This window comes from Diadema antillarum, unplaced genomic scaffold (genome assembly GCF_040938485.1).
Source record: "Diadema antillarum isolate AM-2024a unplaced genomic scaffold, OU_Dant_1.0 seq00000618_RagTag, whole genome shotgun sequence".
In the NCBI taxonomy this organism is placed as follows: domain Eukaryota; kingdom Metazoa; phylum Echinodermata; class Echinoidea; order Diadematoida; family Diadematidae; genus Diadema; species Diadema antillarum.
The window spans coordinates 577,449-594,130 of record NW_027271541.1 but is presented as its reverse complement, the minus strand read 5'-3'; the positions used below and the strand labels follow the sequence as shown (position 1 = coordinate 594,130).

General features: G+C 36.9%; 1 protein-coding gene across 1 annotated transcript in view; it reads right to left on the bottom strand.

Moving 5' to 3' along the window:
- The window catches only part of LOC139736001 (disco-interacting protein 2 homolog C-like), a 149,799-nt gene that overhangs the window by 34,721 nt on the left and 98,396 nt on the right, over nucleotides 1-16,682 (bottom strand). The window contains exons 3-4 of the mRNA XM_071646750.1: nucleotides 10,249-10,347; nucleotides 8,617-8,631 (exon numbers count right to left, since the gene is read on the bottom strand). Coding sequence (XP_071502851.1) covers nucleotides 8,617-8,631; nucleotides 10,249-10,347 — 114 coding nt within the window. The remainder of the gene's footprint in view (nucleotides 1-8,616; nucleotides 8,632-10,248; nucleotides 10,348-16,682) is intronic.

The window sequence follows — 16,682 nt, the reverse complement described above, 5'->3', positions numbered from 1 at the left end:
ACTCCAGAGCGGGTTCAACAGTTCAAGGTTAAGGAGACTCATGAACTTGCACTACTTGCAACCGTATCTCCCCCCACCCCCTCCCTTTAAAAGCAAGGTAATGCACACTACTAACTTCATCACTGGATTCCCACTTCATTTGAGATCACTGCCAGTTATGAAAATACAAAACCTAGAATTTTGCCAGGGGCCAACAGGGAAATACCATCGTACCAAAGCTTAGTTAACCACCTGGATGTAAATTGTACACTCACGGCCTTCCCGAGACTAAAGCGGTGTTGAGTGCAAAGCGAAAATCTGTCACAGTTTCAGATAAGAACATGAGCATAATGGAAATTAATCACGCAAGGTGAAACTTTATAAACTCGTGATGTCTTAATTTAGTTCTACTGTCATAACAGTGTCCCTGTAGAATGTCTGTCCAATGACAACCATAACAACAACATCTAAGTGCCACTTCTCGATGTCATCTCCATCCTCACATAGAAACTGGTCTCTTTTAATGATATGTAGGCCCTAACTGTCTTGGAACCAGTAAATGAAAGCGATATCGATCTGGCATGAACAGGCAGCACTGAGAAAAAAACAATGCTTGGAAGGGTGTGCAAGTGTGTTGTTGCGTGGAGTCTTTACAGGCACAAGTTCACCTTAATATACAATTGTATGAATTGAGAGATTGATTGATTGATATATGCTTAATGATACTATCAACACGTTTGTATGTAAGTGTCAAACAGTTTATCTTAATCTAAATGATTAAGTTCACACACAGTTTTAACATGCACAGTAAAAATACCAGGCATCTCAAACATAATATTCATATAGTGTATTAACTAAAGACTATGAACTATTTCACCGTGATAATTCCCTACTCTTTTGGAAAAGTGAATAGGTTCTTTAACATGCAAATGGTGTGACTCTCCTTTACACGGGACCGACATTAAAGTCTCCTCCGAAAGACTTACGAATTGAGAGAATGCTGCAATATTCATAGAATAGGCCTACATCAGTGAAAGTTTGAGGAAAGTTGGGCTACCCATTCAAAAGTTATGAATTTTATGAAATTTTTTTCAATCTCTGTGCAGCTATCGCTGGATGAGAAGACTACTACAATTTGTGATGTCAAATACTGTATGTACAATGATATGAAGAAAATCTAGAGAATTCAGCAAATTTTGATTTTTCATGAAAAGTTCATATCCCCTCGACTTGTTACTGACACATGTTAAGGATAATATTGTTTCCCCTGCTTTCTGAAAGAGGCAAGTCAAGTGCTCTTTCATTTTGCTAGAAATATGAAAATATGTTATATTCCATTCATGTTTTCTGTTTATATCATTGTACATACATCTACACAGCATCACAAACTGGTCTTCTCATCCTGCAATGGCTGCACAAACACTTTCAAGATACATAACTTTTGAACAGATTGTCTGATTTTCCTCAAACTTGCACTGATGTGTTCTCTTAATATTGCTGCATTCACTCTATCCAAGGAGTTGAGTGGGGGTTTTTGGTAATGGCATTCTTCTTGTAAATGACTTTTCGTCATCTAAACGATAACTTATGAATTTTCACAGCAGACTGTAGTTCACTTTAGCACAGATAAAGCAACCTTGAATCTTTCATATTCACAAAGATCTCTAAGGTGTCTTGCATAGATCATCTGTGATACTATCAGGCTCCACTCAATTAAAGCTGATCGTGTCAAGTCAATTTGATTCAATTCAATTCAATTTTTCAACTCAATTTGTTTTTTACTTTTTTTCTTTCTCAGAACATAACATAAGAGAATTATAAATGATCCTGAGTCTGATGTTTGATGATTTTCATTTGTGCTGACTTTTTTTAGTATTCTATACAATGTAGGCTCCTGTCCTGTTTTGACGACAGAGAGGGTAACATCGCCTAAACTCACAGTCAGATATAAAACAAGGAAAGACAAAATTTTACAGGCTTACACACAAGTTTATTCTTTCCAAACTATAATGCAGGAAGCAATTTCAGCGAAACTCTGGCACAAATTCTACATAATACCTACAGTATGGATGAAAGTTCGTGGGGGGAAAATAACAAGTGTGCTAGAGATCCTTTAATAATAGGCAGTGGTTGCTAATGAGTTCCTTGTGTGATACTGGCATCAGGTGATCAGAGAAAGGCACGTACCTGGGATCTATGATAACTTTCACCAGAGGGGGAAACATGATAACTGGTGATGGACTTGTTTTGGCAGGATTTGGAAAAGCCACTTATGTGTTTAATATTGCTATAACCCCTGTGAACCTACATGTAGGAACTTTGCCTCTTTACTCATTCAGTACCATATGGGCCCCTCATTATGACAGTCACTCACTGCAACAACAAACCTGTTTCGACAGCCAATCACCTTGCAGGATCTTTGCTTGTTGCCATGGCAACTGCTCTACTTGTAAGGTATCATCATTACAGTAGAGCATGAAATCTTTATTTAATTTGCCTCATCTCTAAGTTTTCAAAGTAATTACAGCTGTAGCTACCCAACAATCCCCCAAAGGTAGATTTTATAAAATCCTCTTCTGGACTACTAGAATAAAAAAAAAAAAAAAAACACCCAAAAACAATGCTTAATAACGCATGGTAACATTTGTTAAATGATTTAATTTATAATGTACAAAATGCCAGGTTTATATAATAATCTTATATATGCCCAAATATTTATATACAGGCTTTTTTTTTTTTTTTTTTTTTTTTTTTGGGGGGGTAAAATATCAAATATAACAGACTTCAGATGCTAATGTTAAAGTTTGTTTAATTGGGACTTTAAATGAGCATAGTCTGCAACACAGGCTAAGTATGATATAACAGCAGCGTATTCTTTGACAATTGAAAATCCCCTTTGTATAATACACAGTAAAAAAAAAAGTGCAGCTTTTCATTATAACACAAAACATGGCTCCAATGGAATGGAATATCAAGAAAGTTTGAAAGATCCAAAAGAAAAGGTTATGTGGAGCATACACACACAAAGCGAGACAAACACACCACAACAACAACCCAAACTGCAGTGCAACCACACAGAATGAGAAGGGAAGGAGATGTGGAGATTTTTCAGTGTTACCCTATAAACACATTTAAATATGCGCAAAGCTTTACTTCACACTAAAGGGGATGATTTGTATTCTTTGTTTCAGAAAGAATTTTTGCATGAAACTGACAAATTGTGAAGGTAATGACAATGACAGCGAAGATAATACTGCAAACGATTAAGATGATGATGATGATAATAATCATAATAATCATAATCTTATAATGAAAATAATAATAATAATAATAATAATAATGATAATAATAATGATAATAATAATAACAATAATAATTATAACTTTAAGAATGATAATAATGAATACAAAAATAATAAACTGTCCAAACAGAACCCTGTTTTCGTGTTTTCAAGTTTCATTTTGGCCGACATTGATCAATACTAATACCTGTATTCCTTTTTCATCAAAGAGGCATTGAAGAGTATGCAGGATATAAATGTATTCCTCACTTGTCATATATCTCAAGATTGATGATATTTTGTGCCCTGGCAGTCTAGCTAAATGTATTCCCCTTTCTGGAGCAGACGGAGAGGTATTTTCCGTGCCGGTGGGACAGCTGGAAGAGACAGGGTTCAGCGGAGTGTCACGAGGCAAGAGGAATCTAGGCTTCTGAGCTTCGGGCTGAACCAAAAAAAAACTGTGCCCTTTCTCTATCTGTCTGTCTGTCCATCTCTTTTATCTATCCCTCCCCCTGTCACATGTATGCAGGTTTAGTTTTAATTTCAACAGCTGAATCAAATTAAAAGGATCATATAGTTTTGGTTGAGGTTTCAGGTTTCAATTTTTTTTTTTTTTAGGTGAGATAATGAGAAACCTCCTATGAAACATGAAAGAGCATGCAATTCCAAGAGGGATTCAATGTTTATTTGATGAAAATTGGTTTTGAAATAGCTGAGATATCCAAAACAGAGCATTCCTAACAAAAGATGGGACCCACTTTTTATCATGATCACTTTGTCTTACTTTGTTTTTGGATGTCTGAGCCATTCCAAACCGATTTTCATCATTTAAACTTTGAATTCTTCTTAGAATGCTCTGTATTATTCCACACATGGTTTCTTGGTACACGTATCTCGCAGAAAGTTATTTAAAGCCCAATCCTCATCTCCATCAATACTATACCATCCCTTTAAATGCCTTTCCAATGATACACCATCTTTGCAAATAATGCGGCTTACAGTAGGAGTAGGCCTAAACATTCAGGAGGGTGATAATTTGTGCATGCAGCCAATATTTTGTTTTTGTTTTTGTTTTACTAGATGAGGAAGACGAGCCAGAAAGTGAAAATGCCCATTTTCCCTGTCTAGCGGACTATACCAGCTAATTTTTCACAAAATATTGCATATGATTTGAGTTTACTATTCTTTTTATTCTATTTCTTTTTTTTTTCAAGAAACATGAGCATAGGAAATGTAATGCCTGCCAGCTTTGTAAATATACACTCTTCAAGGCAATTTCACTCTCAAATGGCATGATCTTCCCTTTAACACTTTTTGTTACCGTTGGCAACCTGCTTGTCAACAATGCCCATGCCATTTTGAGATTGAAGTGATGAGAGAGTTAAATACTTGTATGTTTGCTACGTTGCCAAGGATACTTGCATGATTGCACATGTCACCTTTAAAAGAATGGAATAGTTTTGGATGTGATGGGGCTTCAGGTTTTTACTTTTCTTTTAGAAGACGATTAGAAAACCAATTAAGAAATATGAAAGAGCATACATTCGAAGAGGAAATCAAAGTTTATTTGATGAAAATTGGTTTTAAAATGGCTGAGATTTCCAAAAACAAAGCGATCCTAATAGGAGGTGGGACCCTTTTTGTTTGGATTGCTTTGTTTTACTTTGTTTTTGGATATATGAACTATTTCAAAACCGATTTTCATCAAATAAGCTTTGAATTCCTTTTCAGAATTGTATGCTCTTTAATATTTCGTAAGTGGCTTCTAATTATCTCGGAAAAAGCTGAAAGCTGAATCCCCATCTCAACCACAACTATACTATCCCCTTAAATGCTGCTTGTTTGCTTGGCAGGTTGCAGGAATGCACAATTATGCTAGAATATCATTGAATTATATCCCGCACTAAAAATAAAAGATAATAAATATCATGTGACGATTTTGGATGGCAAGATTATTCCTATATCACTTTGGGGGGTTTCTGAAAGCAACACAGTTATAATTCAATAATGTTCATGCTAAAGAAAGCATCTTCACGTATATACTTTTTTTTTTGAATAAATGATTAGGAAAGCTGATGTGCAAACAAATTTCAAAAGGCAAAAATAGGGGAAAAGAAGAAAATATGAGAGGAAAGTAGGAAAACACAACAGTCACAATCACATGAACACAAAGAGGATTTTTCTTTACTGCCAGGGGAATGCCATTTCCCTGAAAACCCATTGTGCCCGCAGTGCCAATGCCACACTCCGACCAGACAGGAACGTCAAACCAGACGTGCTCAGACATGTTATGCACGAGCTATTGGACCCCAAACGAGCTCAAATTCTTAAAACCGTTTTGTGCTTCGCTCTGTTATGTTCCCTATTTTGTTTTGTTTCTGTTTTGTTTTGTTTCGTTCCCTTTTTAGAAAGTGCCCCTGGGGATAAGTCAAGCGAGTTCAGTGGGTCACAGGTCCAAGCCCCCCTGGGGGAAATAGGCAGCCAACAGTTTCGATACTGGCTGGTCTTGTCTGCTTATTGGTGCCCAGCATTCAGATGACCCATGACAGCACCTCAATGAGGCTACTGCAAAGTCAGAAACATTTGCAGCATGAAACTTTCGCGAATTGAAGCTGACGGCCTTTCTCGCAGCATAAAACTTTTGCACAGTGCCATTGGCATTCAATGCCTTTTTGAACACAAAACTTTTTGCGTGCATTTTACTTTCGCGAATCACGGCTCCTCGCAAAATTCACGAAAGTTTCATGTACAAGAAAACTTCTGGTTTTACAGTATTCTGCCGGGAGATGGTGCTCAAGATATCCTTTAATTACAACATGACTGCAAACAGAATTTTACATTCAAATTGTCTGAAACAGATATATTTATGGAAGCATTTGTCCACCCTTGTAAGGCTGCTTTTTCTGTAACCAGTACAGGCTTTCTGAACTAAAAGGGAAATTCCAGGCCAGTAAAAAGTCAGTTTATCAAGAAAGTATGATTTTTTTTTAAAGATTGTGAAAAATATATCACAATTGGATAAGAATCACGGAAGGTGTGAAGTTTTGCTAATTTTCATGAATCAATTCTTGAATAGTCAATCTGAATATTAAAATGAGTGAACTAATAATGTCATCACCTTTACAACTTGCCATATAATTTGTGGTTACAGTTCGTTATTCGGAAAGTCCGTTATTCCGAAGGTTCTTTAGTCTGAAAGTTCGTTATTCCAAAGGTTCGTTATTCCGAAGATTCATTATTCCAAAGGTTTGTTAATCCGAAAATGTGATAAGGTTTGTTATTCCGAAGGTTCGTTAATCCGAGAATGAAATAAGGTTCGTTATTCCGAAGGTTCGTTAATCCGAAAATGAAACAAAGCTCGTTATTCTGAAGGTTCGTTACGGTCCCTATTTCACTGTCAGATCAACGGACCCTATTTCACTGTCAGATCAACGAACCTTTGGAATAACGAACCCTATTTCATTTTCAGATTAACGAACCTTCGGAATAATGAACCCTATTTCATTTTCGGATAAATGAGCCTATAGCGAACCCTATTTTACTTTCAGATAAACGATCCTTTGGAATAACGCCACAAATGTTCGGATTAATGAACCCTTTTTCATTTTCGGATTAACGAACCTCTAAGTATAGGGAATGTGTGTGTTTCGGATTACCGAACCTTCAGAATAACGAACAGCACCCATAATTTGTATATGAAATTATGAAAGAACCATTTTTTGGTTTAAGTGCAATCATGCCCCAGTCTCAAATCCTTAATATATCTGACTGATCTTGATTTTGAAGTTATTCAGCCAGGAATATCATTATGTTTTACACTTTTATCGCAGAAAAATTGAATTTTCATCACCTTATTGTACACTAGCAATGGAAAATTGTGAGGTAATGACATCACTAACTCACTCATTTGTAACTACACATCAAATGTTTGAGAACCGCCTTGCGAAAACTCATGTTATAACTTCCCCTGTTTTATCTGATTTTGATCAACTTTTTACTGTTGTGCTTATAATTTTGTCTTTCTTTTTAGACTAGTCTTTTAACTGATCTGGATTTCTCTTCAAGAAAAATCTACCAAGATGATGAAGCTGTTAATAAAAAGCTCATGTACACACAAGCAGACAGTGGAACTTTGAGAGAAAACAGATAACTGTTAATTCCTCATAACTTTCCTGAAATTATCAGTTAAAATTCATCAAGTCCTCTGAATTCTACTGAATGATTCATTGGGCAAAGACTAGATGGAGCTGATTTAAACCATCAAATCTTCCCAAAATCTCCCTAAATCTGAGACCATGATGAAAACATAACCAAATATAGACAAAAATCTTCACTTCAATCTTCTAAAAAGTGTTGCCAATTTTGCTACATGAAGTTTCAGATTTGGCACTTTAGACGTTTTTGACAGTTCTGCAATGAAAACAAAAAGTGGTACATCATGACCAAAATTAAGGGTTAAAATGTCAGATATTTTTTTCTTAATTCCACGTCTTGAAATACTAACAATGAAAAGTAATATTTAAAATAACAAAATATGGGATCGTACGACGGAAATATGGTTCCTGACACTCGATGGATTAATCATGTGACACGGCATTCCAAAAGGGATCATAACAACAAGCTGTCTTGGCATGTGATCATGACTTCATTATAGGAAATGACAAGAAACATATCGCACTCTCTTGTTACAAAAAAAAAAAGGAGAAAACCTCTTTACACTGTGTATCGTGAAAACAGTGTCTCCTCCTTTATTGAATGTTCCATTAAACTTAATTCAACCTCACTCTCATTCCATTTTGGACAGTTTGTTCGGCTGGGAAAAAAAAAAAATTGCAGAGCTTGTAGATGCATTATCAGTACGCCGACGACCAAAATGCAATGAGTACAAATCAAATTTAATTCCATTTCATTTTTCACATTAGCCTCCCAGGATTGAACTGGACAGTACATTGTCACATGAAAAAAGAAAAATGCAGTGGGTCCTTAGAACTTTATATGTGATGTTCCTAAAATAAGATGAGTACTAATAATGTCCAATATCCAATGACAAAGTCATACTCACATGACCATGCAGACTTCATAACACATTTCCAATTTCGCTCAAAAGTTCCACTGACCTGTTGAGCTCTCCTACTGCTTTTCTAGAAACTTTTTTTTTCTTTCCAATGAATATTCCTCAGTGGTAGTAAGCCTGTGCGCAACCCTTCCCAATACAGACCAAACTTGGTGTTAGGTGCCGGTTGGTACAACAGAATAACACACATCAAACTTTAAATGCATTACAGATTTTACCATGTGCAGAGAAATGAAAGCACTTCTAAATAGAATTTCGCCATATTTGTTTAAATGATGCTTACGGTTTCTTCCCGTTTCTGTAAGACAAAGGGGTTGAATTAAAGCAAAAGTAACGTCATAACATTGAACGTATACATTTGGGCTACAAAAAACAATATCTCACAGATGCCCCTCCCCTCCCCCCCCCCCCCCCAAAAAAAAAGACTATAAAACAAATAGAGATGTGCAATCTTCAAAAGGTTCCCACAAGAGAATTTATAGCACACAGAAGTGAAATGCTGTATTGTACACAAGCAGTCATTAGGTTACACATCAATAATACAAGCTGTGTGAAATTCACTCAAATCATGAAAATCATGCACAAAGCTGAAATAGCTCAACTCTCCATAATACCTCCCTCGTGTATCTTTATCATGATGAACAGTTTACATCACACAGTGGTGTCTTGGTTTTAAAAAAAAAAAATGTTTTATGAAAGGGCAAGGCTGGTCACAAAACTACATCATTATGTGATTAGTATTCCTCGTTTTACACTGTCAACAAAACACTTTCACTTTTCTTGAATTCACATATGAACTCTGCCTTCATCAAGTTGTCAGAACATGCTATCCTGGATGTACTTTGAACAGTGTTGTGTTTATTTCTCTCTTTTTTTACTTACCTTTTTCCCCATTATTCATTTAAAAAAAAAATGTTTTCTGTTAAAAAAAGAGGACCATACAAAGGCACTGTTACAGTCATATGACCAGGGTGTGCCACTCTGGTCTAGCCAAAGGGCAACATTTTTGTTGTCATAGCGACATTAAGTGGTTTGTGATATTTATCCATTTATTTCTTTGTTCCCCCTCGTGATTCCGCTTTGTCCGATTTTCCTATTGGTCGCTGCCACGTTTTTGCTGCTTTCAAGTGAAAACAACTTTCCCTTTGGGAGTGGATTCTCCAGCCGAGGGTGCAAGCAGGGCAAAATATTAGCAAGGGTCTAGAGCTACCAATTTGGTTGAAAGACAACTCAAAATATCAAATCAGCAAAGCAAACAAGCCACAGCAACTATTACATTGAGAACATATGAACTTGGACATGGACAATAACACGTTTGTTATTGCTACAGTTTTAAGAGTATTATGGGGTAATGGGAGAACTTGATCTCTACTGTTTTTGACAGCTACTGTACACAAAATCAACACAATACTATCATGATTTCTTTTATTTATCAATAACTTTAAAGATGACATCACAGATCACAGATAAACGACATTCTTTACTCATACTGTAAGATACAGATATTCAACTCATACCGCTTATCAAAGAACAAAGTTGAATTTTACAATTTCAATTAATACATATTCGCACAAGTATGTACATGCATTATTGGTCAATCATGGCTAATCCATAAATATCCAAACTATGAGGTATTCATGTACAAGTACTGGTACATTTCTTGCACATCATACCAAGACTCACAAGAGTTCCTCACAGAATCAACTTCATCAACATAGGTATTGACTCTTTCAAGGTTTTGATGGTGGTAGAATGTTAATAGTGGTAGGTGGTTTTGTGGTTTACCATACATTCTTTCTTGGATATGAATGTGGTCCTGAAAAGACCACACACCTACGTGAAATATGTGATATATTTTTGTCTCTGTCCTTTCTCGCCAGGATGGAGGTGGACAAAAAAAAAAAAAAAACCTCACCTGATCTGTATCTTGTCTCAGGCTCATGGTGTTCCCTCCGCCTGCTGCGCGAACTTCTCCGCCCCGCCCCAGAACTTGCACCTTGGTCTGATGGTCCACCTGAGGTGCACACAAAGAAAAATGGACGATAAAAACTTAGAATTAGAAATTGAGATGAATTGATCTGTTCAAAGTGATCACTGAGGAAGCATCATCATCATCATCATCATCATCATCATCATCATCATCATCAATATCTTTGTACCCTCTATTGCCAGGATTGATGCCATCCTGACAATTTCTTTTTCTTTTTTTAACTATGCATTCCTATCAGTATCATCACAATAATGATTCATAATGATCATCATGCATTGTTGATCAAGATTTCTATCTTTATTTTATAATCATCATTATCATCATCATCAATTATTGTCATGACAACAAGAGCATCAATCAGGACTGTCATGACAACTTTGCATTCCTATCAGTACCATCACAGCACATTCACCATAATCATCATCATCCATTTTCGAAAAATTCATCAGGATCTTCATCTTCTTCACTGTCTTCCTCCTCCTCCTCCTCCTCCTCCTCCTCATCATCATCATCACCATCACCATCATCATCACCACCATCACCACCATCACTACCATCATCACCATCATCATCATCATCCTAATCCTCGCTACCATCATACCTACATAAGTGATCATTACTGTCACCACTACTACAACATACATCACTGTCATCATGTAATCATCACCGAAACAGCATCACTCCTTTCCATCATCAACAGTATTATTGGCTCTAGATACACCATCATCATTCTATCATCAAAAAACATAACTGGCTTGCGATATCAGTTTCACTATAAGAACATCTTTACCAAGAGAGGAGCATGGTATCTATAGAAAATTTAAACTGCGAAGCAGTGCATGGACAAGGAAGTCCTTTGGGTATGACTACACGCCATGCTCTGGTTCGCTCTCCCTTCATGTTCCAGCTACCTGCATATCTTAACCTTTGCTGTGTTCCAGTAAAAGACTGGTATTACATTACAGACTTGAAATCCTCTTTTTCTTTTTTCCTTTTTTTTTAAAGGGGCACATTGTGGTAAGATGTATCCAGATGATTCCAATACCGTGTTAGAATGCAGTGAAAACTATTGGGTCAGATTAGTGAAGTAAATAGAGTGTTCTACATGATCATACCAGCAAATCACTACAAGACTGTCTGTTAAAAGGTGTCACAGATTTTTTTTTTCATCTATTTATTTTCTAGATCTTTTCCAGAACACGGCATACCCATTTCCAATTCAAAGTGCTCCATAAAACAACACAATTACACAATATCAGAGAATCTGGCAGCATGTTTAAGACCATGCAGAGCACTCAAAAGTTTTCAGAACTCAGATGCGCTGCTTGTTATGCAGTCCCTTTAATAATTGATATCGCTGGCATGCTGTCACTCGTAAAAACATTACGAGGTCCATGTAATACATTGACGTGCACTTCGTCATTACATTTGTGCGGCTGGGGAGCGCTCTCTCCACACCACACAGAGCGTGCCTGCATCTCGGAAGCGAAAGTGGGAAAATATTTGTCGACTTAATGATGATGAATGCACGCATCTGAACCATGGCACTTGCAAACATTCAGTGTCTCATACATGCTACAAATAGTCTCCATTTCCAGTCTCTTCTCTTTCTTTTCTTTAGCAGAGACTCTGACAGCAAATAAAACCCTCTGCCTAGACTTCATGGGGTTCAAGACTAGCAAATACGACAAGACATTTTCTGATCATGATAAATGAGCCAGACATGTGCAGTTATGAATCTAGAATATCTGAAGGGGCATAGTGTTGGGGGGGGGGGGTGAAATTATCACAGAGTGTGAGTTGTTTTGATTGACAATCATATCAGTTGTGACTAAAGCAGCAGGTAAATGAAATTGTGAGCTATCAAAATCAGATATTACATGTATGATCAACATGTCTTCACTTCTGTATATCAGAAATTGCTAATCATCATAATTATATTGCATTCCACTGGGTACCTTCAACAAGCCGTCTCGGTCATGTGACTACGACAGCTGATATCTTGTGCCAATCATTTGCTTTGCCAGTTCATGATCACAAAATTGAACTTGTTTGTTTGTTAAGTGTAAAGTTTGCACAAAAGGCTGATGTTCGAGAACCTTTTGCCCTGGACACATCTCGAGCAAATTAATGAAAGAAAAGTTGGAAAATCATTCATACTAGGTGATATTTAAGTACTGTATAAAACACACAGAGAGCTTTATTTAAGTTACAAGATCAAAGTCACATGACAATGTAAGTCATGTATAGTGTCAGAAGGATGGAATGTACATGTTCAAGTACATTGTACTCTACAAAAAATGTTTGTGTTTTGAATATGAACCCACAACATTTGATAACACATCACCACAGCTTTTTTGATAACTGTCCCCTTTTCCTGCTCAGCTTTGCTTTCTGGTCTGGGGCTTGACTTGATCCAGTATTGTTTTCTTTTTGTTTTTTCACAGCCAATTATGTTCACATACCTTTCCAATACCTGAATACACTGTAGGTCTCCTTCCCGCATCAACATTGCAACTCTCCTTCAATGCTAGATACACATACATTCACAGGAACTATCACAGTGCTTGAAAGCTATTACACAGTTTACCCAAATGTTACAAGCTGTCACACATTTATATCTATTGCATCTAAGAGGTTTTCATGATGGCACAGGTCACCAGAAACCTTTATTTACTGTAATGATATCAGATTCTCAGAAACATATAGCAGCAGTTACATTGTAGTTGTGGTACACATATAATTTTTAGAGACTGTGCAATATTGGATTGTGACCTCCATAACAGTACTATGACCTCCGTCAACATCAGCGCAGTGAGTGTACATTGTACCTATACATACCATTAAAATTGTACTGTGCGTACACTTGGATGTACGGGTAGGTTGGGTTTGATATTGAACATAGCAGCAAGACACATGCAATACAATTCATTTGGGGTTATTTGCCTTACTAATACTCTCACAATTGACACCAAAAAAAGTAAATAAAAAGAAAGAAAAGAAAAAGGTGTCAAGCATGGAGAAAGGCAGAACAAAGAAATGGAGACAAACAGAGCTGTTTACTTCGTTTACGGCCGGTGGTCACCGGTGTTTGGCTTCTCGGTCACAGTGGCGAAAAAAACAAGGACAAGAACAGCAAACTAACAAGCGTAATATAATGTAGGGCCTACGTAATGCAGTCGGAGAATTGGCGATTCGTGTCCTACAGATATGAACAGGGAAGTCTGCCATCATGCCGAGTTTTCGAAGTAAATATATCATCGTTGACTTTTTCTTTTACTGATGAGGATGACTACCACATCTGTATATCAAAAGTACAGACATCATTATAAATACAGTTTTTATCTATTTTGAACTCGTAAAGCCTTTTCAGTATTGACATTGCTATAAATGTATCATCCATCTTGTGACTACATATCATGTAACGATGACTTCCAACTTGGATTTGAACTTCCATGCACAGCCCAAACTTTGTGGGCGAAACCACAGACTGTCCTTCTAGGATTGTGTTTGACTGCGGGGTAAAGACAGAGCATGCCTTTCTGAGAAAAAAGTGAGTAACGCCAAGCAAGCACTGTTGACAACTGCCTGGGCGTGTTGCTGTCTGGTGTAACCGCCCTCTCAGGCCAACAGGATGTATCTTTAACAAGTATTACGACGACGAGATGTGGGGCAGTTAAAACTGGTTACGAGCGACAGGATAGAACTCTGCGATGCGGTGGTGAAAAATGATTTATAGTTTGGTGATACTACTGCACAAATGTGCAGGAGGGGCCGTTAACACGGCCCAATGAAAGATTTGCAATGTCAGATGAATGCCCAACATTGCGCTGAATGTTGTAAAGGTAGCCAGGCCAGGGGCTGTCCGAAACATTGCACATCTCTAGGGCAATTGCTCTTGCTTGCATGAAGTTTGCCATCACAATTTAACATGACAAGGCTCATGTGAACGCGACACCCTGAGATGACATGCCAAATACCAGCTCACTAGCAAGGGCATTGTTTACATCATCTGCATACTGTAAAAGCAGAAACTGTCGCATAAATAATTTTTTTGCACTTGGCCTTACGAGATGAAAAATCACATGTTTTTGATCCAATGGCATCAAAATACAGAATAGTGTGATATAACGAGCAAAAATATCAACATGGTTTTATTTTTGCACTACACTGTAGTATGTTGTGTGTAAAATGCGTGAAAAACATCTACTTTGACAGTACTTGCATGCAACACTGTGAAAACCAACAGTGAATGCGCTTATTTGTGGCAAAATCTTGTGACATCTCTCAAGAGCCTCAGCACTGCGATTTTTTGTTGCAGTGTGAACGGGGAAAGGTCCAACATTACCTTTGTATATATCGCATTATTTTTCTCCAATGAAAACATGCCTAATCATCATAACCTAAACTTCACGTACAACAACACGGTGTGACGTTAACGAGACGAGAGATCATGTATCGGACTCCAGAAGATATTGGATGACATTTCCTTGAAAGCCATAAAACGTCAAATAAAGCAAGCACTGTCCTATGTCATGGATCTCGTACACAGTTCAGACCCCAGGGGACAAAGTGATCTGATCCTTAACTTGAAAAAAAAAAGAAAAGGAAAGAAAGAAAAGAGGGGCTTCTTGTTCCTTTTTTTCTTTTGGGAGACATGGAAGAAAGCATGTCAGGACAATTACTCATCCCCCCCCCCCCACAAAAAAAAAAAAAAGATAAATAAATACAATCCAGGTAGTGATAGGGATCGAGTAAAGATTAAGATAAGGGTTAGGGTTAGGGTAAGGGTTAGAATTTGGGTTAGGGTCAGGATTAAATTCAGGATTAGGTTCAGGATTAGGACTAGGGTTAGGGTCGGGGGAAGTGTCTGGGGTAATTGTCCTAGAACCGGAAGAAATGTGCTACCACTTTCCACTATAATGACTAGGTCTTATATTGACTATACAAGTACATAATATTGAATGGGTCCCATTTACAGTCTTGGTCCCATAACGAACACATCAACTTCATCCCATATTCATTATACTGAGTTGTCAAATATTTAATTGACTATGTTGAATAAGTCCCAATTTTTATTATATTGACTAGTTCCCATATTGACTAGTCCTGATAAGATATTGACTGGGTCCCATAACCTAGTCTCACATTGACTTTAAAGGACAAGTTCACCTTCATAAACATAAGGATTGAGAGAATGCAACAATGTTAGTAGAACACATCAGTGAAAGTTTGAGGAAAATTGGACAATCGATGCAAAAGTTATGAATTTTTTAAATTTTTGTGTTGGAACCGCTGGACGAGGAGACTACTACAGCTTGTGAGTCATATGCGTACAACAGTATAAAGAAAATATAAAGAAAATTCAACATATTTTCACTTTTTTTCACATAATAAAAGAGCACTTGACTTGGCTCTTTCTAAAGGCAGGGGGAATAATATTACCCATAACATTTGTCGGTAACGAGTCGGGGGAATGTGAACTTTTTTCATAAGATAAAATTTTGTGAAATTCTCTTTATATTTTCCTTATATTGTTGTACGCATGTGACATCTAAGTTATTCACACACTGCAGTAGTCTTCTCATCCAGCGGTTATGGCACAAAAACTTCAAAAATTCATAACTTTTGAACGGATTGTCCTATTTTCCTCAAACTTTCAATGATGTGTTCTACTAATATTGCTACATTCTCTCAATCCTTATGTTTATGAAGGTGAACTTGTCCTTTAAAAGTGTGTATTGATTATATTTTGATCGACAATTTTGACTGATGTACAAGTATTTAATCTATATTCGGTGTCGATTACATGACATTTAATCTGTCTTTTGCTTGCTTTGACTACAAAACAATCAAACTGACACGCGATACATAAATCAGTAGACAAGTATTGTGTAGCAAGTAGGCCGTACATCTTTTCACTGCGATGGCAGACTACTTTAGCATATCAGATGAGTGTGCATACATGAATGTGGGTATACATTGTATAAGTACACAAATATCATGTGTAACTTTGCATGTTCTTTCGCATAGAATTATTACAAAAGGCACCCGGGGTTTCGGTTTCATAGAGGTATAAATATTCCTTGTTTCAGATGGACAAAGAGCAGTGAACTTTTGAATCTATCAACCTTGATGCATAAAAGTTTAAACCCTACTAAGTCCAAGTGAGGGTTGATAATCATCACCATTGTTTTATCAACTGTACATAGGGTCTACATAATACAATGCTATGTACTGTCTAAAACTGGTATTTTTGCGAGGGTGTGATTTCCAAAAATTTCGACAATTTTGATCACAGTTGGGTCACAAATTCAACAACACATGAAAATGTCACAATAAGCTAGGAAAATAGTGCA